The following is a 22,982-nucleotide window of genomic DNA, read 5'->3' on the forward strand; positions in this document are numbered from 1 at the left end:
CCAGAAACTGAGAGACACTACTGAGGATTAACAGCAGCCATAACACTCAATCTGATGGTCAGTCTGTGCTTTGGGGGGAAAAGCTCAACCTGATCATGATCCACAGTCTCTCATGGTAAAAGGGACACATGGTGGTCTAACAGCCTGCTGACCTTCTTCATCATGGCCCACTGAAGAAGGTGGAGTTCGTAACCTTCCAGGATTGTGCACGTGCCCCCATAAATGACCCACCAATTGTTGGCACACCGTGATTGACTAGGGGAGGTAATAAATAAAATGGATACCTTTCATTTTCCTTGATATAAATTTTGCTCATTAGTTAAAGAAATATTGGAACTGGGATACATTTGATTGGGGCAACGATGGAGAACAGAACCAACCTCCAGGCACCATCAACTGGAGGTGGAACTCGGGAGCCAGGTGAGATGTGAGAGGAGACTGAAGTTGCACGCAGCTGGGAAAGAAAAAGGGGAAGGTGGGCGCCAGTAAAGGAGACATTTCAGGGATGGGGAAAAGCAAACAGTAAGATCGGGTGAGGGAAGGGGAAGTCGAGAGAAGGAAAAGGAAGACCAATGACAGGAAAGTGATATCCAGGGAAGAGCAATAATAAAAAGAAACAGGAAATAAACCAGAATGAAATGGTTTGATAACCAATCCATTGGAGGGCACCTTGGTGCCGAGAGTCAAAAGGTTGTCCAGAGAACGAGAAAGTTAGTAAGTATCAAACGATATATATTCAGAAATAAATTTAACAAACTAACATGGAGAGATTTTTCTTTGTTTTTTTAATTTACAGCAGAAAGGATTATAAAGCATTCAAAAACATCTTACATAATTTTGACGGGGAATTTAAAATGTTTGCATGACTCTGGCAGCTGGGCTATCCCTTGTAAAGATTCTAAACGACCCAGTGACGCTCTCACATGCAGACATACAAAAAGAGGAACAATTGAAACAAAAGGTTGAAATCAAAAAGGTTAAAAACAAGAGAGTGTAGAGGAAGAAAGAGAGGGGGGGAAAAAAAAGGAAGGGGCAAGAAAAGAGAGACAAAAAAAAAAAAAAAGGAGAATCTACACTAGTATCACATGCAATTGTGAGCAACCCCAGGAGTCTCTGTCGTAGCATATGTCTCTGGGTTGTTGCAGTGTGCAACAAAGCTTTGCATTTTCTAGAATTTTATTTTTTTTATTTTTTTTTGTGCAATGTTGTGACCTGTTTGTCTAATCTCAGATGAACAGATGAAGTGGACATTCTTTCCATTACTGTCAAGTTTGATTTATGTAATATATTTTTTTCAAAATCTATTGTGTCCTGTATGTGTGCGTGTATTTGTATGCATATGTATGTGTGTATTATGTGTGTAACATTTTCCACTGTATCACACAGTATTTAACATAAAAATGCCTGTTAATCTTTCTTTTCAAAGAGTGATTTATGGTATAATGCTATATATATATATATTATATCCTTACAGTAACCTGCTCAGCAAAGATTATAACTTAATGTTGTGTCTTTTCTTTTAGCAATACAGCATTCACATTACTTGGCACCCATTGGCAAAGGAGATAAGTCTTGGTAGCCAAACAGAAAAGAAATATGTAAACATAAACTTTTCAGTTATATCATTTTGCTGTCTGTTTTCTAATTCTAAGTACAGTAGTTTTTTTGCAAGTAATCATGCTTTAGCAAAAATGTTCTTCTAAAGAACATTTAAAATAAGGAATTCTTACAGTGATTTTTTTTTCATTTTACAGGTCATTTGCTTCTAATACTTCCTTTTGTTTTTTTTTTGTTCATTACAGTCATGCACATATCTCTGGTGTTTTTTTTCCATCATTTTAAGTATATATACATTATTTACAAACAGTATATCCACATTGCTAGCTCATTCAGATAAAACTATACAAATTCCCATTCTGCCATTACCAATCTCATAACCACTCACAGTAAAATAATTCATTGTTGGCATCCCACTTTTTTTCATTGTTTTCATTCATCTCCCTATCATGATCTTCAATATATACAGAGTCCACCCAGGTTACTGACAGTAGCCAAGAATATGGACATTACTGGCCAGCAGAATACATCATACAAGACCTTACTGTCTTGTACGATGTCAAGGCAATGAATGTGACCCCACAAAAAAATTGTCCTATTTTTGAAAGGCTAAAAAAGCTTAAATGCTTTTTGAAATAAAGAAAGAACAAAAGAAAATAAATTAAATAATCAAAGCTTTAAATAAACTATTTATATATTATATATATATTAAAAAAAAGTTCAGACTAAAAAAAAGTTATAAAGTAAGGCAAAATAAAGTGCAGGATGTGACAGGACACGAGCAAGGTGACAGTGACTGTTGAGGAAGAAAGGTTTCGGGAGTTTTTGGATAAGGTTAATACCCAGCTTATGTGGAACCTCCTGCCCCCATTGTCAGCAAACCCAACCCCCCTCCATTCCCTTTGTCTTTGTAGTGTGGTCAGTGAGAGAACATTTCAATCGCAAACAAATGTGGTGAGGTACTCTCACCTCAACACACCTGGGCTGCACCTGGGCACCTCCTCAGCTTGCAATGATGACAGACAGAACAGGATCATTACCCTGCCATGGCCCGAAGTGCAGCAGATACTCGTACTTTGTGAACTCAATGGTGAGAAGCAGAGTAAGACTTTTTTTTTGACAGTACAATGTTTTTTTAATGATATGCAGCCAGTGAAGCAACATAATAAAGACCGCAGGGGGGCTTTTTAATGGTGCCTCACAAGGTATAATTGAAGGGTAAAGGTAGATGGAGGGAGTCAGTTTGTTCAATTTTGTTTGTTCATTAGTTTGAAATGTTATTTGGGGAAGGGTCTTGCTTTACAACTTGATGCACTGAGCTGTCAGTAATAATGTTTACCAACGATAGCACGATTGCATAGTAGCAACACATCTACCCTCTACTAGAAATACTGATGTGGTTTACCCCCCCCCCCCCCACCAGAAGCATTTTGTTTTAGATGGCTCAGGTTGTTCAAGAAGCATTCCGTTATGCTAGTTCACAGTAATTTAAAACTAAGCTAAGAAGAATAAAACTGCATGATTTTCTCAAATCAGCTCATGGCAATAGAGTGGGCAGCAATCTGTTTTACTTTGACCACGGCAAAGGGTTCAATAATGGATCAATAATGAGTTTATGGAGGGTTGGTTGGGTTTCTGTCTGTATCTCAGTACAAACCTAATCCAAGTTTCCTGCCCCTTTGCAACAGCAAACTAGATGGTCCAATAAAATACATTGCTTTTCTTCAACATCCCCAACTGGCAGGCAATCTGGAAAATAAGGCTGTGCCACCTTCAACACTGTTGGCCTTGGGAGGCCTTTTCTGTTTATAGAAAAGTAGGGCCAGCTTCAATCTCATATTACTAGCCTTTAACACTCGGGAAAATTGAAATCCTCTCTCCTCACACTGGCCTTTGGCCTTGGGAAGACCAGGCTCGTTGTTGACTGTTGATGAAAGTATATGTCCCTCATGGTTCATTTCAAATCAACGTAACACTGATAATTGGCCAGCATGGAGACAGGAACGGAAGTAATCGGTCAGTTTGCACTGTTTCTTGGAGCCAAAGGTCTGGGCTCCACATGTCAACACCACAGACAATTCCAAGCCTCTTCTCCAAACAATGAGTGCTTGGATAAAGCAAACTCAGGATGTCCCGAGATACAGCCAATTAACTACTTTTCATCACTGTCATATTTAAAGAAACACAGCAGCCAATTTAAGATAGACTGGTTACAGAGATGTTAGCTGAGAATTACATGTTGCCTGGAACATGGACAGCACCTGGGGCTTGACCTGTAGCAGTAACGCCCTTCACGAGACAAGGAGAGGGGAAGAGAGGGATAAAGGGCAATACAGGGAATACTGCAAGGGTATGTTTGTAGACATGCCAGGGCCTCCTGTGTTAGCTTTGGGTGTATCTCACCAGGTGACCCAACCACCATCTTAAAATCTCAGTTCCAGCAACTCTCGTAAGATCTGGTAAGACATTAAAAAAAAACCTCAACAATAAGTTTATACACACACACAGTCACTCCATCATTTCATTATTTTTAAACTTATTTAAATGACCCACACATATCAATGTAGCACCTGAGGGGGTAATGAATACTTGGCTGGCTCTATACACTGCATGCTGTTTGTGTAGTGTAGGTCACCCCACCAAAGTCCATCAATGCAGAATACACTGATTGAGATGAAGATGTGATAAATCCACTTACTGTACATTGCACATAATTACTTAACTTGGGAGTGACCTATCTCCGTGGAGTCTGGAGGCATGGAGATGACATGCTCTCTGACGGTGTAACTCAGTGTCCCTCTGAGGCATTCAATCCTGGTGCCGCTCAGCTTTCATGCGGGCTTCAGATTTCCAAACAAAACCACATTTAAGTCTACCAAGACTCTGGTATGCGATGGTCCTTCCTGGTTAGCATGGGATCAAGGGAGAAACCAGTTGGCTTTGCTGCTCTCAATCAGGATCCAGTCAACCCAGCTGGAAAAGTGTGCATATATGTTTCCATCGGGTCTGTTCTTAGCTGTGATGTCCCCAGCAGGCAACCAGCCCACCAACTCCCACTAACGAATAACGGATCTGACGCTAGAGATTGCACAAGGTATTCTGCAAGGAACTCTTTTGATTAGTGACTATTATTCCAACAGCAGAGACTTGTCAGTTCACGTTTGCCCCTCCAGATCAGTGAGGACAATACCTATATTTGAGAATGGGGTCTTTTGCAAGTAATTATTCACCTTTCTTTGCAGTGCATACCCTACCTAGTAGGCTGAATCTGGTGCAGATTTGCCAGGTGACTTCCAGCTGACTGGGACATTCAGCCCAGCTTGCTACCTGATCTAACAGTGATGAGTATCTCCAAAACAGTAAGGCTCCGGGACTTCAGAAACTGTTAAACTTCTGATTTCCTTCACAGTTTACAACCAAAAGTGGGCTGAAAGATACGCAAAACATTGGTTGGTTTGAAACACACATGCACGCACACACACACACACCAAATATCCACAAGGTTTAACCAATATACAGAAAATAAAATTATATAGCTTCAAGCTGTTCTCTTTGTTTGGCCCCAAGAAGTTACCATTGGTCCTTAAGAGAGTTTTTAAGACCGTAGTACTTCTGGTATGGAGGGTTCTAGTCAGAAAAGGAGAGAACGGGCAAGGAAAATATATCAGATTTCAGGCACCTTGCCCAGTTAACTGAACGAGCAGATTATATGTAGCCACAGGCCACTTCCATTTGGCAAATTGCACATTGCTTGCATCCAACATCTGGAGACAGGGCTCATCTCCAACTCTTCTTCCTCCTCCTTCCTACCCTTGCATTATGTTCAATCCCAGCATGGATCAACAGCAGGATTTGATGAAAGCAAGGAAGAAGTTCGAAGAGAGGAAGTCCCAGGCCTAGTATTGGACCACTCCCTATCACTGCAGGGTGGCCGTGATCACACCCACCAGAACGTGCAAAACCCGTGACCCCCTGGCTCAGGATCCACATAAGCTGTGCATCACCTTTCCTTTCAGACTAACACTCCCCTCAATGCACTGACCTGCTTTTTTCTTCACTCTTTGATATCTCTACATACATTTGCTTAATCCCGACAAAAAAAGCCCCTTTTTTTTGTGTTGCAAACCTTGACACAAGTTTACAGTACTACGCACCAGGCTGGTAAAGAGGTTATTTCATTCTACAAGTTAGTTTTCAAGTTCTTAAAACAATAAGTTGCAAGTTCTATGGCGCCTTGTTTCGTTTTCTTTAAAAAAAGTTCCATAAAAGTGCCGATGTGGTCGAGAGAAAAAAAGTTTCTAGAGCCTTGTTGCGATGAGAGTGTTGCTAATCTTCCCAAATCTCTAGTGATCTTTGTAAATGTCTCTGATATAAACATAAAGAAAACAGTCAGGAAGCAATGTTACATTGCTATGGGGTGCTTCTGTGAATCTTCAGGTTCCTTGGCCTTTCTCAATTCTTTCACTCTGAAGGAAGAGAGGGGAACAAAAAGAATAAAATTATGTTACCGATATTAGACCCAATTTATAAACCAAGGACATGTCAACAAAGGAATAACCAGTAACATTGTTGGTTAATAGGTAACAAAATGTCGGGAAAGGCTTCAACCATAGAATGATATCGCACAGAAAGAGGCTACTCAAGTCTTTTATATTTACAAGACAACAACTCTGTTTTAAAAATTAGTGCAAATTACATGGTTATCATTGTCATGGCATGGAGTGATGCAATCAGTTATACTTTAACCTATGTGACCCTGGTCTCAAATCCCAAGACTGGTACAATTAGATCTGCAATCGTACAGGCAGCAGGATAATATCCCAAGATTACTAATCGGTCAAGATTAAGATCAAATTGATCATCACCATGAATTTGACTTCACTTTAAAAAAACCTGGAAGCAGAAGTAATTATGAAAGCTTCATAAGTTCTAGGAGAAGAATAAGGCCATTCGGCCCATCATGTCTACTCTACCATTCAATCATGGCTGATCTATCTTTTCCTCTCAACCCCATTTCCTGCCATCACCTCATAACCCCTGACACCCGTACTAATCAAGAATCTGTCAATCTCCGCCTTAAAAATGTACTTTGACTTGGCCTCCACAGTCGTCTGTGGCAATTGTTGTAAAAATAAATCTTCTGGGGATCGTTAGGGAAGTAAAGCTGGCCCACATGTGACCAATTCCAGCTCAACACAGGCGACGCTTGCTGGCCTTCTGAAGTCAGGAGTGCTGTCAGAATGTCACTGCAATACTTCACCAGCAATTCAATGATCCAGGCATGGGGGGATGAGAAATAGGTGGTGGACATCGGGTTGACCAGGCACTGAGCTGAGATCCAGCCCACAGTGGGGGAATGGACCCTGGTGCCTGCAGGAAATAAAAACAAACTTCCGAGATGCCATTGCAGGTAAAACTCGGAGGGGGAGGGGGGGGGAACATAAATAAGTTATTTGTATGTTTTTTAAAAGATTCATTCATAGCATACTGGAGGCAAAACAAACAGAGCTGCTTTAAGACTCTGTACCATCCAATCCTGTAATTTGAAGGCTGTTTGCCACTGAACAGCTGTGGGAAGGCGTACACCACAACAATTTATAAGCCTGGCGAGCGATGGCTGGAATGGGGTGGAATTGATTTTTCTGCAATTAAACCTTCAAGAATATTTCCATCAGGCCTGGCAACCCTCATTCCTAATGGACTTAGACCTATGGCAAAAAAAATAAATCTTGCTCATAAATTGGCAATGTCACGGGCATTGGATCGTGGGTGGTTAGCGCTGAATATAATGACTTACTCATGTAGAAATATGAATTCTTCTGAAAAACAGAGGAGGCTAAATTGGATGGTCCTCAAAAAACCTGCATGGTGATCTTTTGTAGTCTGCTGTTTGTGTTGTCTGATAATTATAACAAATTCAGTCTGCAGCCCAGATGGGAGTTATCCTTTCCATTGGTGTGTTGCTAAGCAGGGATCCAATTTTGTGAGTGGCTAGCACCAATTAAGACAAGGCAATGCTATTTTAAGTCAACTTGTGCCTCTTGAAGGGAAGGCATTCTGAGGCAGGAGCTGGTGTGTATTCTGCAGCAGACCTGGGAAACATTTAAGAGTGGCATGGCAATGAAGGGAGCATACTCTGGGGCTCTCCTGTGTTATAATGAAGGCCTGTGTCCAGGAGGGGAGGGAGGTCCTGTTTCTGAAGGGGCTTGCAATAAAGGGTGGGTTGAGGGAGTGGGTGCTCCCCTAGCCTCACACAGAAGGCAACAAGTACACATTGAGGTGGGAGTCAATGCCAGGATTCAAGCATTGAGAACTTGAATCCTGTCGTTAGAAGCTTGATGCTGCCTCACATCAACAATCAAAGTCTGAATGCATCTTAAAATGCCATCAAAAGCACCAGCAGTAGCACACAGTTCTCAGTGCACCACATCCTTATCACTCACTCATCAGCAACTTTGCACGATCAAACCTGGAGCCTATTATTCATAATCTGTACCACATTCTCCCACACTTGGTGCAACATCACACAAACACATCTCATAGCTTGCACACACAGCGGGTTATTTACGTGTAGCTGCACTATCCAAATAGATCACATTGTGTTGAGGCACATTCCTCTCTATCACAGGACAAGGCAGTGCACAGTCAGGGCAACAGCTAAGCAGCAGAGGTAAAGTGCCGTTCCATCATCTTGTTGCCACACAGAAGCCTGTTGGACATCACTTGTGTGAGAGTTACTGAGTCTGGGGACGATGAGGGATATGGGGAGGGAAGACCGTGGAGGAAGACGGTGACCTCATTCTCAATCTTCCAATTCATAGCATCCCACAATCAAACACAGTATTTCTCTCCCTTTCCTTCCCATCCTCTTTCACTTGTAACGTTGTCCATTCTGACAGCCAAAAGGTGCATGGAGAGTAAGAATCGAGTGTTGGTCAAGGCACAATTGTGGATAGTCTGGCATTCACAACCAATAGCTCAGTGCACTGCAATGCAGGGAACTTGGGGATGAATGTGGAGGCAAGAGGGTACGTACGCTGAGCACTGGACTTGCAGCAAAGGCTAAGCAGAAGGGGAATGAGGTTCTGCAAGAGCTTAATTGCAGATGCCATAGATGGGGCATTTGGATGGGGCTTGTACAGCTGCTGTGGTCAGATGATATGGACAATGAATGCAATGACAGGTTTGTGAGAAACCCATGCGGAATCAGCAGGGGCTTTGCATGCAGCAATGCGGCAGCAACTGGCAGCACCTCAAAGGAACTCTAGCGCAGGCAAATGCGAGCGGAGCAACTGAACAAAGGCAATATAGACAAGTCGGCAATTTGACAGATTTTGATTTCTAAGTTAGGAATTTTTACTTTATAATTCCCTTTGTTTGAGAAATGTCGCAAGCAGAGGCTATGAGAGAAGGTATGACATGGGTTGTTGGTGAATGGAAAATTAAGCTGGTATTTATTGGTAACGTGGGCTGGTGGCACATAGGCCAGGCAGAAATGGGCTGGTGTTCTTGTGTGGACCCATCTGCTGCCCAATGTACAGGTTCACCACTATTCTGTCAAGGCTCTGGAGCATGCAGGAAATGACCATGAATCTCGAGTCAACAGGATGCCTTACCACGTTTCTTGTGACATGGCATCCATTCAATGTGCATTGCCCTACCTTTGAATGGATTGTGCATTGATATTCCTTGTCATAAAGTAGTTACCCTCTGGTTTGCTATGGAGACTCAGAAGCATGTCATTTCTGGACAGCATCAGGATGAATACCTTTTGACTGCTGCCAGGAGATCATAATGTGCCGTGCTTAGTCGCAAACTAACTGCAAACGAGGGACTGGAATCCCTTTGGGTTTGTGCCGTAGACACCTTCAAGACAACGTGCACATTGTCAGTGGCACTCTGTGTCATGGGGAAGCTGCAAATCTCCCAAAGCTGTTAGTTTGCTCTTACTGTTGGCGTCTGCCCAGAGGGAATGAAATGCACTCAACCTTTCTGGATTAGAGCGTATCAGTGACCTACCTCTCCCTTGTGCAGCAATGGTCAGCAGGCTGAGAGGTGTTGCAAATGTTTCTTGCCTTAGCCTTAAAGGAATCACGCCCCTAACATTTCATAGCCACAATGACCTAGACAGCAACTGGCAATGTGGTCCTCAGCATACTTTGCTAGTGGGGTGGTGATATTTATTAGTGAGCTGATCCTTAATGAAGCACCAGTTTCCCCACACACTGGCCATCCATGAGATTGAGCAAGCAGAACTGTACTCAGGGTTAATCTTTGCACAAGAGCTCTTATCCCGTCCTTCTCCCCCCTCTTCTGACAGCTCCCCCCCCCCTTCTGAACCCTCTGCCTGTTCTCCGAGTTACGCTGCATTCCAAAATATGTACCAACTACGCTAAACGTCAAGATTTTCAGCAAAGATGGACACAAAGTGCTGGGGTAACTCAGCGGGTCGGGCAGCATCTCTGAAGAAAAAGGATGGGTGATGTTTCGGGTCAGGACTCCGGGTTTGAAGAAGGGTCCCGACCCGAAACGCCACCCATCCTTTTTCTCCAGAGACGCTGCCTGACTCGCTGAGTTACTCCAGCACTTTGTGTTTATCCTTGTTATAAACAAGCATTTGCTGTTCTTTGTTTCTGCAGTTTTTCAGCGTCTGGCAGAAAACTCCTTGTGGACTTCAAGAATTTTAAAGCACCGTGGAGACCACTAAAGCTTGGTGGAACTGTACAAGCCAACAAATATCATTAGTAACTGATCTCCAACTAGTTGATAACCTCTTCTGGTTGTATGTTCTGCTGTGTGTTAGAATATAGTGGGGTAGCTTGAACATCAAACTCATCTTGCAGCAATGGTGGTAAATCACCCATGCGTGCTGTTCTGATACTTCTAATGGGCATTAGCTTCATAGGCAGTAACATCGTTCACAACATGACACCTAATTTGACCTGCATGACAAATGTTTACCTCCATTATGGAAGCAATTTAACAATCTTGGGATTCAAGTACCATATAATGTGGTCACAATGTTAGCTCAGAGTAGAGACACCTTTATCCTACAATCTAGGATTAGGGTTAGGGTTAGGGTTAGGGTTAGAGTAGAGACACCTTTATCCTACAATCAACTGTGCAATAGACAAGTTTTGAATGCGAGACGTCTAAAGAATCTCAGTCACAACACTGTGGTGAGCAGAAACTCTGTTAAATAGGCATTGCAACAGGTGCCCTGGGGTAGGTCTTGGTTTTTAGCATTGGGCTCTGGAGAGTAACAGATCACTCCATCAACTTGAACAAAACATTTCCAGAAAACTCTGAAATAATTAATTTGGCTTGGATTTCTCTGGCAGTTTTCACTGAACTAATCAACAAACAATTCACAGCAAACATTCCTGATTAGCTTTGCAGCCTAAACATCTGTGATTAATTCAGATCCCTAACTCAGACAAATTGAATGATTTTCAAATTAGTTGAGATTAAAATGAAATCAATTTTGCACGTTGGGCTGCGACGTGTACTTCGTGTTAAAGGCTCGGCGACTGGAATAGATGTCGCCGAGCCTTTAACAAGAAGGCTTGTATTTATTTATGGATTGGGACCGCAGGCCCACAAGCCCAGCAACTTCTCACTGGCTTTCCAAATGTCCATTCTTCAAGAAAACAGCATGAGCAAGAAGGTTATTCTACTGCAGATGGCATCCAAGTCCAGGCCGATCCAACATTCCTGCATCCATGCACGCGTAATGAGTTGATGGAATGGCTTTTGGTGTCAGAGATAGAATTGTTGATGGATTTACCCCAATCCCATCAGCCTTCTAACCCTCTGAGAACACTTCAGGGTGACACATTGGGCCTTAGGTGTCCCTGGTGAAAGGGTGGGCGAGCTGTTTTTTTACTCCTTTTACTGGCTTTCCCATTCAATGGGATCAACGATGACCTGCACCTTAATCCAATCACCTAGGCTGACTTTTTATTACATAAAGAACAGTCATACATTCCTTTACATCATCCTCACAAAACTGACAATCACAGTTCAATCTCTCCTCTAAGACACATCATCCAATGCATTATAACACGCCTACAGCATTATATTGGAATGACAATCCTGATTAGGGTATTCAATAGGAGGATCTGAATCACAACCTTACGATGCAGATGTCAGATTGCTTTCAGTATCATCTCTACAGGTTAAACAAGATCCAAGGGCAGGAGGTTAAATACTTCAAACAAGTGCAAAGTTCAGCATGTTTCCAAGCACTCTGTGAACAAACTATCTTCTAATTGGGGGTGAGATTAAACATTTTTTTTTTTGTCAATTGTGAGATAAATCCTGTGAATGATCCCCTTCGCTGCCACAATTAGAGAAGCTCCGCGATTGTCAACACGCAGTTTGATTTCCTTATCTGTTATTTTCGACTGAGAGAGGATTGTCGGGGATTCCCTGTGCCAAATGTCAATAGAAATCCTGGTGAAAGGCACAAGTGCCAATGTCTTGGTGCCATTACTAACGGCATTGTGCCGGACTTTCTGAACAAGGGACCGATAAACCCACAGCAAATTTAACGCATATCCTTTTTAAAATTTGCTTTAAATCAAATCCATTGCGAATTACTGCTTGATTTGTGTCTCATCATCCCTTAAATTCAAATCAACACTCATCAAACCATCTCCAACATTCAATGCTACCAATCTTTATCTTTCCTCAGTCTTCCCCCTGCTCTCTCAACCAAAAGACTTTTATGCCCCTGGGCAATCCTTAAATGCTGATGCATCTACTGCTCCGTCTGTTCCTACAAGGTCTGTTCCTACATGGTTTGTTAGCATTGGCTCTTCAACTCTAGAACTGGCCAGGCAAACATTGGGAAAGGGATATCACTGCTAATTGCAGATAACAATCCAATCTAATTTTAGTTGTGCTGATGAAAGGGGCGAAAGATGATGCCGACACCACCAGAAGGCTGCGATTTTCCCTTTTGGTTGCTTTTGTACGAATCGGTACGGTGAGGGATGAGCACTGGCGATTAGGACAAATATGACATTTTTAAACATTCAATGGAGTGAAGAGTATCATTGTGAACCAAGTCAGGCACACAAAAGCATCTGTGTTGCTGGTGATTTGTTCCATTAACAGCGCTCGCTGCAGAACTTACTGTTACTCACTGTTTGCTTAAACGCACTAGGTCTAAAAATAGACAATATTTCATTCAGAAAGATATTAGACAACAGTTCACATAATACAACTCCCCGCCTCCCCCTCCGACACGCACACCAGATAAAATAAAAATGACTAAGCTTGATCATTCGAGTCTTCTTATTACTGTTCTTTCCTGATTGGATGCTCCCTGTCCTACGTGGCTATTCCTAATACAGGACTATTAACAGATTCGTCAATATCAGGGACGTTGGATCCCAATCCTGTCTTTGCCCAATGTTTGTCCATGGCCAGTCTTCATTAATTGCCGGTGGGTGCTCCTCCAGAGGTTATGGCAGTAAGGCATTGGAAGGGGTCATTTAAATCAAAGAAAGGATCAATGCTGGACTTGTTGGCAGCAACACAAGGGGCAAATATGTGTTTACTGGGATCAGACAGTGACACAGTGGTAGAGTTGCTGTCTTACAGCACCAGAGAACATGGTTCAATCCTGACTGCAGGAGCTGTCAGTCCGGAGTTTGTATATTTTCCCCGTGACCTGCGTGGGTTTTCTCCAGGTACTTTGGATTCCACCACACACTCCAAAGGCGTACAGGATTGTAGGCTAATTGGGTTGGTAAAATTGTAAATTGTCCCTAGTGTGTGTGTAGGATAGTGTTAGCGTGCGGAGATCGCTGGTCGGCGCGGACTCGGTGGCCTGCAGAGCTTGTATTCGCGCTGTATCTCCAAACTAAATTACTCACTTAGCCTGAAGGCAATGTGGCTAAACGTTTGCAATTTAATTGCTTTTGAATAACCAACAAATTAAGCTGCTTCTTAAATACAGCTCCGCTGGATTGTGAGAATGTTGATGTTTAAGGTGAGAATGGCAGGATATGCCAGTAATACATGTTGGTAACTTGGGTTAAGTACAATATGGTGCAAGTCACTGAAGAACTATGTCCTATCATGCTCAACACTTCCAGGAATGGGGGGGAATTGTAACGTATGGCAACTAGTTTATGTGCACACATTGCACTGATTGCATTAGTTAGGACAACCAAGGATTCAGGATAAATAGATGGGAAGAATGCAGGTGGACCAGGGCGTTGACGAAGCTGAACGACTCCTGAGCTGAATTGCCCTTTCTTACTGCCATGTTCCTAGAAATTTTTTAATGAAATAAGTCTGCACTGTGCAGGCGTTAGATAAATCTCTGATTGTTTTGCTCATTATTTCAATAATGACATAAAAGGATGCACATCTTTATAAGCAGAGTAGTATTGAGTGTAAATAGCATGCAGCTGCTCTGTAACACATACCTTTGCCAGACTTACAGTATGTCACATGTAATCAGCCTCTATTTCTCTATATCTCAGAGCAATTCCACAGGCCTAAATATGAAACATTATCTTAACAAGTGCATGACTTAGATAGCATTTCTGCTCTGTAAACCGTAGGTTTTCAAACTGGAGCGCTCCCACATGAAGAGATCGACAAAGTGACAATGTTGTGTCTCTACTGTCAGAGGATCTCTCTCAGTTTCTGGATTTATTAATTTAATTAATCACAAGTACAAAAATAATCTTTATGGAACAAAAAAACATTGTTCAGATGGATGTGGGTCAAGGCTTTTGAAGGAATCCTGCATAGCAACGTATTAGTGCAGGGGTCTGGGAGTGTGGAAATAGTTCTTCCCCAGTTGCTTCTCTTAGTAAATACGTGCTTCCCAGGGAAGCAGCCATTTTTTTGTCAGTATTTAAGAAATGCTTCGGTCTTTACAGAGGATCCTTCAGCTTGTCAATAATACAGGGACGCCAGAAGGACACATCATTATTGTGATGCGGACCTCCGAGACGGTGACTATCCCCGGGAATGAAACAGCGAGGAACTCCAGAGTAACGTTTGAAAACCGCTGGTCTGCACAGACGGGGCTCACTCTTGGACCGAGCCAGTCCACAACATACATGTTACAGGAATAAAAATGTCTTAGAATAATACAACCGGAAATGTATCGGTTTGCAGCATCAACCAAATAAGTACAAGCAGAGTGACAGAATGACAGTACAGTTTTGAGATGGAAAGTTGTAATAGATTATTACCTCCCTCCGCGTATGTAAGGGTTCAGCTCTAAGACTCCAGCAAATGTGGTTTTCTTTTCTCCCAGTGCGCTGTGGATAGCCATAGTAAAGTGTTTTAGAGGAACCCGTTGTTTTGGTTTGATTGTTTTTTTTTTGTGTCCGATGTCATATTGGGTATTGATAAAGTTAACCACGTGCAGGACAATTTGCCTTGCTACATTCTTCCAGAAATGCTGAATTACTTGCATTTACTCATGCTTGGTCTCACATTAGGCTGAGACTGGACACAAAGAATTGACACTCGGATGGAGTTAGTTCCTCATGAGTTCCTCATGGAAACTGAGTTGACTGGGATCAATGATGCAAGGATCACCCTTGGTTGATGTGAACAATCTACAGTGCTTCACAGCGCTGAATCCGTGTGGGATCTATATTTTCCCAACTCATTCCGGGAATGAAAGCCCCTCGTTATATCTATAATTGCCGAAATTGAGCCAATAATAATGTGTTTGGATGGATCTCTTTGCTTCCTGTCTTATCAAAGGCACAAACGCATTGGATTAAAATAGTGGCAGGGATATTTCTGAAGAGTTTGTTACTTTGGTATAATACTTCATTTGTCACATGTACCGAGGTACAGTGAAACTAATTTTTGCATTCAGATCAGTACAAGAATCAACAAAAGTACCAACATCACATCAGGCTAACAACATTTATATATGTGTCTTTTGTCTTTTTAAATAGAGATTAAATCCGAAATTTGAAAAATGTCTGCATTATTTTCATTTGTGTCATAACATCTAAGGAAAGAATCGGACTTTCAGCTCACCAATCTGGAAAAATAAAACCACAGTCCTTTGCAATAATTATTTGTTTTAACACCATCCAGAACATAGGGTGTTGTTAGATTCAAAGGTTTGTTTTCCTGACTCTGAATCATTTTTTTTAAAGGAAGTTTTCTTTGGATTTCCATGTGGGTGGCACTTGTGAATGAACAAGTCAGAGTGCAGCAAAGGAGTGGACAGGACTACTGAAGCTTAATGCAATGTAAATAGTTCATGGTTAGCTAACCTCAACAGCGACAGCCCACCAGTCACAGAAATCCCTTCCAAATGATCTGTCCTGGTGAATCCACCAATACAAACCAATTCAACTAAAGCATAGAAAGGATATTGAAGGTTGTTTTATATTCTGTGTCAAAACTCCTCTCTTTCTCGTTTAACGGAGGAATCAGTGTGTTTATATAACACGGTTTAACACCCACATTTTATTTGCAGTGTAAGAAATTTGATTTGAATGCATCAATCACAGCAATTTCCAGGCTACAGGCAAATAAAGCACATTTAACGGGATATGGCTCATTAATGGTAAATTCCATCCTAAGATTCAGTTTTCATTTGGAGACTGAGTCCAAGGTACTACATTTGAAACTTAATTTTCCAACATTGTAGCCCAGCTTCGACCCAACCTTTCAATGAGGGGCACCCCAAAACAGTTACTCCACAAACAGAGTTTTTATGACCCCAGATGTGAATAGTAATCTGGCGATCTCTGTAATATCCAACAGTAACTCAAGATTTGCACCTTCCTCTCTGAGCACATTTTCATCCACTACCATTTTAAAGAAGCTGGCAGCTGGCCCTGTCTATCTGCACTCTTGCAGGTTCCAATCGAGACGCTATCAGTGTTAAGAGAGACCACATCAGCAGATGTCAGCTGCAGCTTCAACTTGGCTACGCGGTTCAGATTTCCATCTTAACCCGGCAGAATCTCAGCCTTGTTTGTGAGCTCTCGTCCCACAAAGGACTCTATTGACTAAAGAAAGCTCAGGGTCCACTAAGTCTGAAGTTCAAAGTATCTGTTATCCCACATGTAAACCCACAATGAATATGCTCCCAGATTAAATAATTTCTTCCATGAATAGTCAAAAACATAATTAATGAGCTTTAGCTAGGCACATGGATATGCAGGGAATGGAGGTACATGGATCATGTGCAGACAGAGGAGATTAGTATATCTTGGCATTATGTTTGGTGTAGATATTGTGAGTCCAAAGGCCTGTTCCCGTGCTGTGCTTTTCTATGTTCTATGTTTGACTGGGTGACTAGTTGGTGATCTACCGGCAGTTTAATGCCTCCATCTCCAGTAACTAGATTTCACTGCCATCACCCTTCCTCCTTCACTTTCATTCCAAATTGTATTCTGTCAATAGTGCTGATTTATTGCTGAAATATGACTCCACGTTTGCTGATAAGTAATAGTTAAACACTGAAGAGAAGTGGACTATTCAGCTATGGAAGGCTGCACAGCTGAATCCAATTCTATCCTCATACTCATACGGTTAGTTAATTTTGCTCACCATTACAGGAAGTACAAGAAGATGCAACACTACACGAGGCATTGTTATGTATTCCTGGTTCCTGATTCCTGGGATGGCAGGACTTTCATATGAAGAATAGACTGGATAGACTCGGCTTGTACACGCTAGAATTTAGAAGATTGAGGGGGGATCTTATAGAAACTTACACAATTCTTAAGGGGTTGGACAGGCTAGATGCAGGAAGATTATTCCCGATGTTGGGGAAGTCCAGAACTAGGGGTCACAGTTTAAGGATAAGAGGGAAGTCTTTTAGGACCGAGATGAGAAAATCGTTTTTTACACAGAGAGTGGTGAATCTGTGGAATTCTCTGCCACAGAAGGTAGTTGAGGCCAGTTCATGGGCTATATTTAAGAGGGAGTTAGATGAGGCCCTTGTGGCTAAAGGGATCAGGGGGTATGGAGAGAAGGCAGGGATGGGATACTGAGTTGGATGATCAGCCATGATCATATCGAATGGCGGTGCAGGCTCGAAGGGCCGAATGGCCTACTCCTGCACCTATTTTCTATGTTTCTATGTTATCACATATTGTAATTGTGCAGGAATTTGGAAGTAATGTGGGGGAAGAAGATAAAAAATGACTGGACAAAGACGACAAGTAAATGGGGAATAAAGGATCTCAAGACGTATTGAGCATATTGAGTATTGACCACAAAAGGATATTTGTTGTTGTTTTACTTTGTAGTAGGATGTTAGAATCTGGGTGGAGTTTCATAACGATAAGAAAAATCTCACATTTTAACCCCTAAAAACTTCCCGATGTTCATCGTGGGTGAGGTGGAGAACTTTGGGAGAAGGTTGATGAGTGGATTGCAGTGGATGCAAGTAATAGAAGCAAATGAAAAAAAATGATTCAAGATGTAAGCAGAACTGAGAATAAGGAGGTTATTATTAAGGAGGTTTTCTGGTGAGGAGAAATTAAATGTGCTCTTCCTCCATTAAACAACCTTAGGCGATAAAACATACCTCGCTTTTTGAGAAAACTTAGTTCTTTCTTGCCACGAAAGAATCAATTCAGAATGTCAACACATTGTTTTCCAGTTATAACTGAACAGTGTGTTCTTCTCCTTTGCCGAACCATTCCTTTGGGAATCAAGATGTGATATTGGCCACACAAAGCACAGCCGAGCTGGGGGATCACAAATTATGCAGAAGCATATTGCAAATTTATGTTCTGGAGGTCAATGGTTCAACTTGGAGAGTTGCATTCTTGTTGGAAGATAGTGGAAATGTTATGTGTAAGAAGGAACTGCAGACGCTGGTTTACACTGAAGATAGACACAAAAAGCTGGAGTAACTCAGCGGGACAGGCAGCATCTCTGGAGAGAAGGAATGGGTGACGTCTCGACCCGAAACGTCACCTATCCCTTCTCTCCAGAGATGCTGCCCGTCCCGCTGAGTTACTCCAGCTTTTTGTGTCTACCTACTAGAAATGTTATGCTGTGGGAGGCAAAAGATGAAATTGCCTGGTTGAGATATATGAACATCATTGGACTTGTGTGAAGTACCGGAGCACTGGAGGGTGGCTAATGTTGTGCCTCTATTTAAGGAAGGCTGCAAGGAAAAGCTTGGGAACCATAGACTGGTGAGCTTAACATCTGGGGTAGGCAAATTACCGGAGAGGATTCAGAGGGATAAGATGGTATATGATCTGGATAGACAGGAGCTGATTGGGCATTGTCAGCATGGTTTTGTATATGGGAGATTGTGTCTTGCGAATCTGATAGAGTTTTTTGAAAAAGTCATCAAACTGGTTGATGAGGGCAAAGCCTTAGACGCTGTCTATATGGACTTCAGCAAGGCGTTTGATTAGGTTCCGCAAGGTAGGCTGCTCTGGAACTTTAGACCGCATGGGATCCAGGGAGAGCTGGCCAACTGGATAGAGAATTGGCTTCATGGAAGGAAGCAGAGGATGATGGTGGAAGGTTGTTTTTTGGACTGGAGACCTGTGACTAGTGCTGTGCGTGCCTCAATCAGAGCTGGGCTCACTGGTGTTTGTGGTTTACATCAATGATTTGGATGAGAATGTACAAGGCATGATTAGTAAGTTTGCAGATGACACTAAAGTTGGTGGTGTTGTAGATAGCAAAGATGATTATCGAAAATTACAACAAGATCTTGATCAGTTGGGCAAAAGGGCTGCAGAATGGCTGATGGAGTTTAACGCAGTTACGGGTGAGGTGTTGCATTTTGGGAAGTCAAACCAGGGCAGGACCTCAGTGAATGGCAGGGCCTGGGGAGTGTTGTAGGGATCTAGCTGTGCAGGTACATAGTTCCTTGAAAGTGGCATCACAGGTAGATAGGGTCATCAAAAAAGGCCTTGGCCTTTAACAGTCAGGATATTGGGTATAGAAGTTAGGATGTTATGTTACAGTTGTACGAGACGTTGGTGAGGCCGCCTTTGGAGTGTTGTGTTCAGTTTTGGTTTCCCTGCTATAGGATGTTGTTAAGTAAGAAAGAGTGCTGGAAAGGTTTACGAGGATGCAGCCAAGGTTTGAGGGGCTGACCCATAGGGAGAGGTTGGGCAGGCTAAGACTTTATTCCTTGGAGGTTGAGGTGATTTTATTGTGTAAAAGATCATGAGGGAGATAGGGTGAATGCACAGGTTCATTTACCCAGGTATGGGACTTAAGAACAAGAGGACATAAGTTTAAGGTGAGATGGGAAAAATTTAATAGGAATCTGAGGGCAACTATTTCAGGCAGACGGTGGTGGTTATATAAAATGAACTGCAGAGGAGGTAGTTGAGGCAGGTACTATAATAGCATTTAAAAGATGTTTAGACAGGTACATGGATGGGAAAGGTTTAAAGGGATATGGGACAAGTGTCTGAAGAAGGGTTTCGGCCCGAAACGTTGCCTATTTCCTTTGCTCCCTAGATGCTGCTGCACCCGCTGAGTTTCTCCAGCATTTTTGTGTACCATGGGACAAGTGCAGCCAGGTAGTCTAGTGTAGATGGGGTATCTTGGTCAGTATGAGCAAGTTGGGCAGAAGGGCCTGTTTCCATGCCGCATGACTCTATGTTCCCTAGATTAGAGAGTTCTGCACTGGCCAAATGTTGAAATGTAGTTTTCACCTGACAATGACAATAAATACTTGATAAGTATTTATTGCTGAGGTCTACCTGACTGTGAGTCATTTAGTTGGATTAATAGATCATCACCCATTAAAAACTTGATGAATGTGCAGATGGAACTAAGTGATCATCTCCACTGTTCTGACCAGCCAACAGATTTAATCATCAGATGCAATGGAAGAATTCAAAGGATTAAGGATCCCTGAGGAATAACGCCTCTGGATAAATCATTTTCTGATGCTCACTGAGTTTAAGCTCAGCAGTTTTTTCCAATGCAGAATTTTCACTGAATCTCCACCTGGTTATGTGAAAATAACGACTGCTGTCAGATTGAAAGCTGCAGAACATCAGGTAACATAGTAATTGCCTCTCAACCCAAGTTCTTCTCATGAACCATCTACTTTTTAAATGTGTTAAGTATTGAATTTCTTGAGGGAGGAGATTGGCTAGTATAATCGATTCCAAAGGGTACACGGCAATTCATCTTTTTCCAATTCTTTTACCCTTTCCCATCTCTCTTTGATTTTTTTAACCCTTCCAGTATTTTAATAGTTCTGATTTGACCAACCCTCTCAAAGCAAAGATTCACAGTTGGCACTTAACCCATTAAATGAGCTGTCCATGGGACCTGACATACCTTGAACTGGTTTCTGGGACTGAGGTTGTGGTAGCACCAGGGCATTGACTGCTCAACCTGATGGACAACCCTCTACCAGGTTAGCCATCCTTATTGGCTTAATTGGTTCATGTGATAGGAGCAGAATGAGGCCATTCGGTCCATCAAGCCATCCAATTATGGCTGATACATTTTTCCCCCTCAACCCCATTCTCCTGCTTTCTCCCCATAACCCAGACACCCGTACTAATCAAGAATCTACCAAAGGTACACAAAATTGCTGGGGAAACTCAGCGGGTGCAGCAGCATCTATGGAGCGAAGGAAATAGGCGACGTTTTGGGCCGAAACCCTTCTTCAGACTGATGGGGGGTGGGGGAGGGAGAAGGAAGGAAAAGGGGAGGAGGAGGAGGAGCCCGAGGGCGGGCGGATGGGAGGGTGCGAAGAGACAGCTAGAGGGTTGAGGAAGGGGAGGAGGCAGCAAGGGCTAGCAAAATTATTGAACACCAAGAATCTACCAATCTCTGCCTTATAAACATCCATTGACTTGACCACTACAGCCTTCTGTGGCAATGAATTCCATAGACTCACCACCTTCTGTCTAAAGAAATTCCTCCTCGTCTCCTTCCTAAAGATTGTTCATTGTATTGGAGGCAGAGTCTTAATTGAGGTGGGGCCACAGCGTGGTCACCCCCAGTAATTTGCTGACTTTTCTCCAGTCCTTTTCTCTGAATTTGTCGGGCATGGTATCTGCTTTTGTCTGAGAAGTAAATAACAAGAATCGGAAGTGGTACACGGCAGTCAGTTGAAACGGGTCACCAGTAGTTGGAAGAGTGGGCTCTGGATGTTCAATGGTAACTATTGATGCTTTCCTAGTGCGAGAGTAGCACTCTGAGGGCAGATCATTATGAAGTTCACAAATCCACATTCTATGTCATAGCATTCTTCCTGGCTTCCCATGGTACAAACATGGTGGTTTGTAGCCACAGTTTAACAGAAGACATCCAGGCAATAAACGAGGCAAGATGTTTTCACGCAACTCTTGTTGAAATCTGTGGCTCATCAAGAAGGATTTGACTAGTGCTGAAAATTAAGGTTTGCAAGACTGAATTTGAGAGCTTTTTTTTTATGTCTGGTAAGTGAATTTGGGATATGGAGATAAGGAGGGTTATGGAATGGATAAGGCATGCTGCAACTGAGTGGTGGAACAGGCTTGAGGGATGAATGACTTCCTCTTGTTCCCAGATCAGTGAGTGAAGCTTATCTTGAGCAAACTGGTGTCTTCCTCCCCCACTGACGGGTCTCCTGGGTTGAGGGGTGATTAAGTTGTCTTCAAAGTTTGCAGTTTCAAAATTCACTTGATGCACTAACAGCCAAGTCTTCTGAGTAGGCCAGGAATCTGTGTTCAAAGCTAAAATATCCTGAAGCTGTTTTTAATATGGTCCTCAATTACTGATTTAGACAAGGAAGCTCCCTTTTTGATCTTACATCGTGTGACGTGCGCACATGAGACACAGTCCTTGTGGGGGGAGGGCGAGAAGGAAGGAGAACTTAAGATGGCCTTTAATACAAGGTAACATTGCCCTTTAAGAGCAAGATATCTTTCAGCTACATGTCATAACTTATCGTGTCAGGCAGGAAACCACTAAGCAAGGAATTATGTATAGGAAGGAACTAAAAAAGGGTCTTGACCCGAAATGTCACCTATTCCTTTTCTACAGAGATGGTCTGAAGAAGGGTCTCGACCCGAAACGTCGCCTATTTTCTTTGCTCCATAGATGCTGCCTCACCCGCTGAGTTTCTCCAGCATTTTTGTCTACCTTTGGGGTCTGACCTGCTGAGTTACTCCAGCTTTTTGTGTCTAAGCAAGGAATTATCCTCGACATACACAGAGAGTTTGCAATTGATGAAGAATAATTGCTCTGTTGCGATAAATTATAATGCGCAAAGTTGCTGATTAAAACTGAAGGGATGAAATTGATCTTTGACAAGAGCACAAACATGAGTCAGCAAAGAACAATGAGGCAAAACCTTTTCTCAAATCACTATCATCTACTTGTTTCATCCACATGATAACATGAGTCAGATGAAATTTATAAAGTCATACTGGGGATGGCAGACAGGACTGATCCGGTTGGATTTAAGTGACTAAAAA

The 22,982-nt window shown here is 42.4% G+C and overlaps 1 protein-coding gene across 3 annotated transcripts in view; it reads right to left on the minus strand.

Moving 5' to 3' along the window:
- Positions 1-768: 768 nt before the first annotated feature.
- camta1 (calmodulin binding transcription activator 1) overlaps positions 769-22,982 on the minus strand; it is an 880,549-nt gene continuing 858,335 nt past the window's right edge. For 2 of the 3 annotated variants that reach the window (XM_033048136.1, XM_033048135.1), the window contains one exon: positions 769-6,023. In XM_033048136.1, coding sequence (XP_032904027.1) covers positions 5,960-6,023 — 64 coding nt within the window. In that variant the 3' untranslated portion in view covers positions 769-5,959. Of the gene's footprint in view, positions 6,024-14,780; positions 14,850-22,982 lie in introns of all 3 variants that reach the window. The other variant, XM_033048133.1, reaches the window with a different exon arrangement.

This window comes from Amblyraja radiata, chromosome 31, assembly GCF_010909765.2.
Source record: "Amblyraja radiata isolate CabotCenter1 chromosome 31, sAmbRad1.1.pri, whole genome shotgun sequence".
Classification (NCBI taxonomy): domain Eukaryota; kingdom Metazoa; phylum Chordata; class Chondrichthyes; order Rajiformes; family Rajidae; genus Amblyraja; species Amblyraja radiata.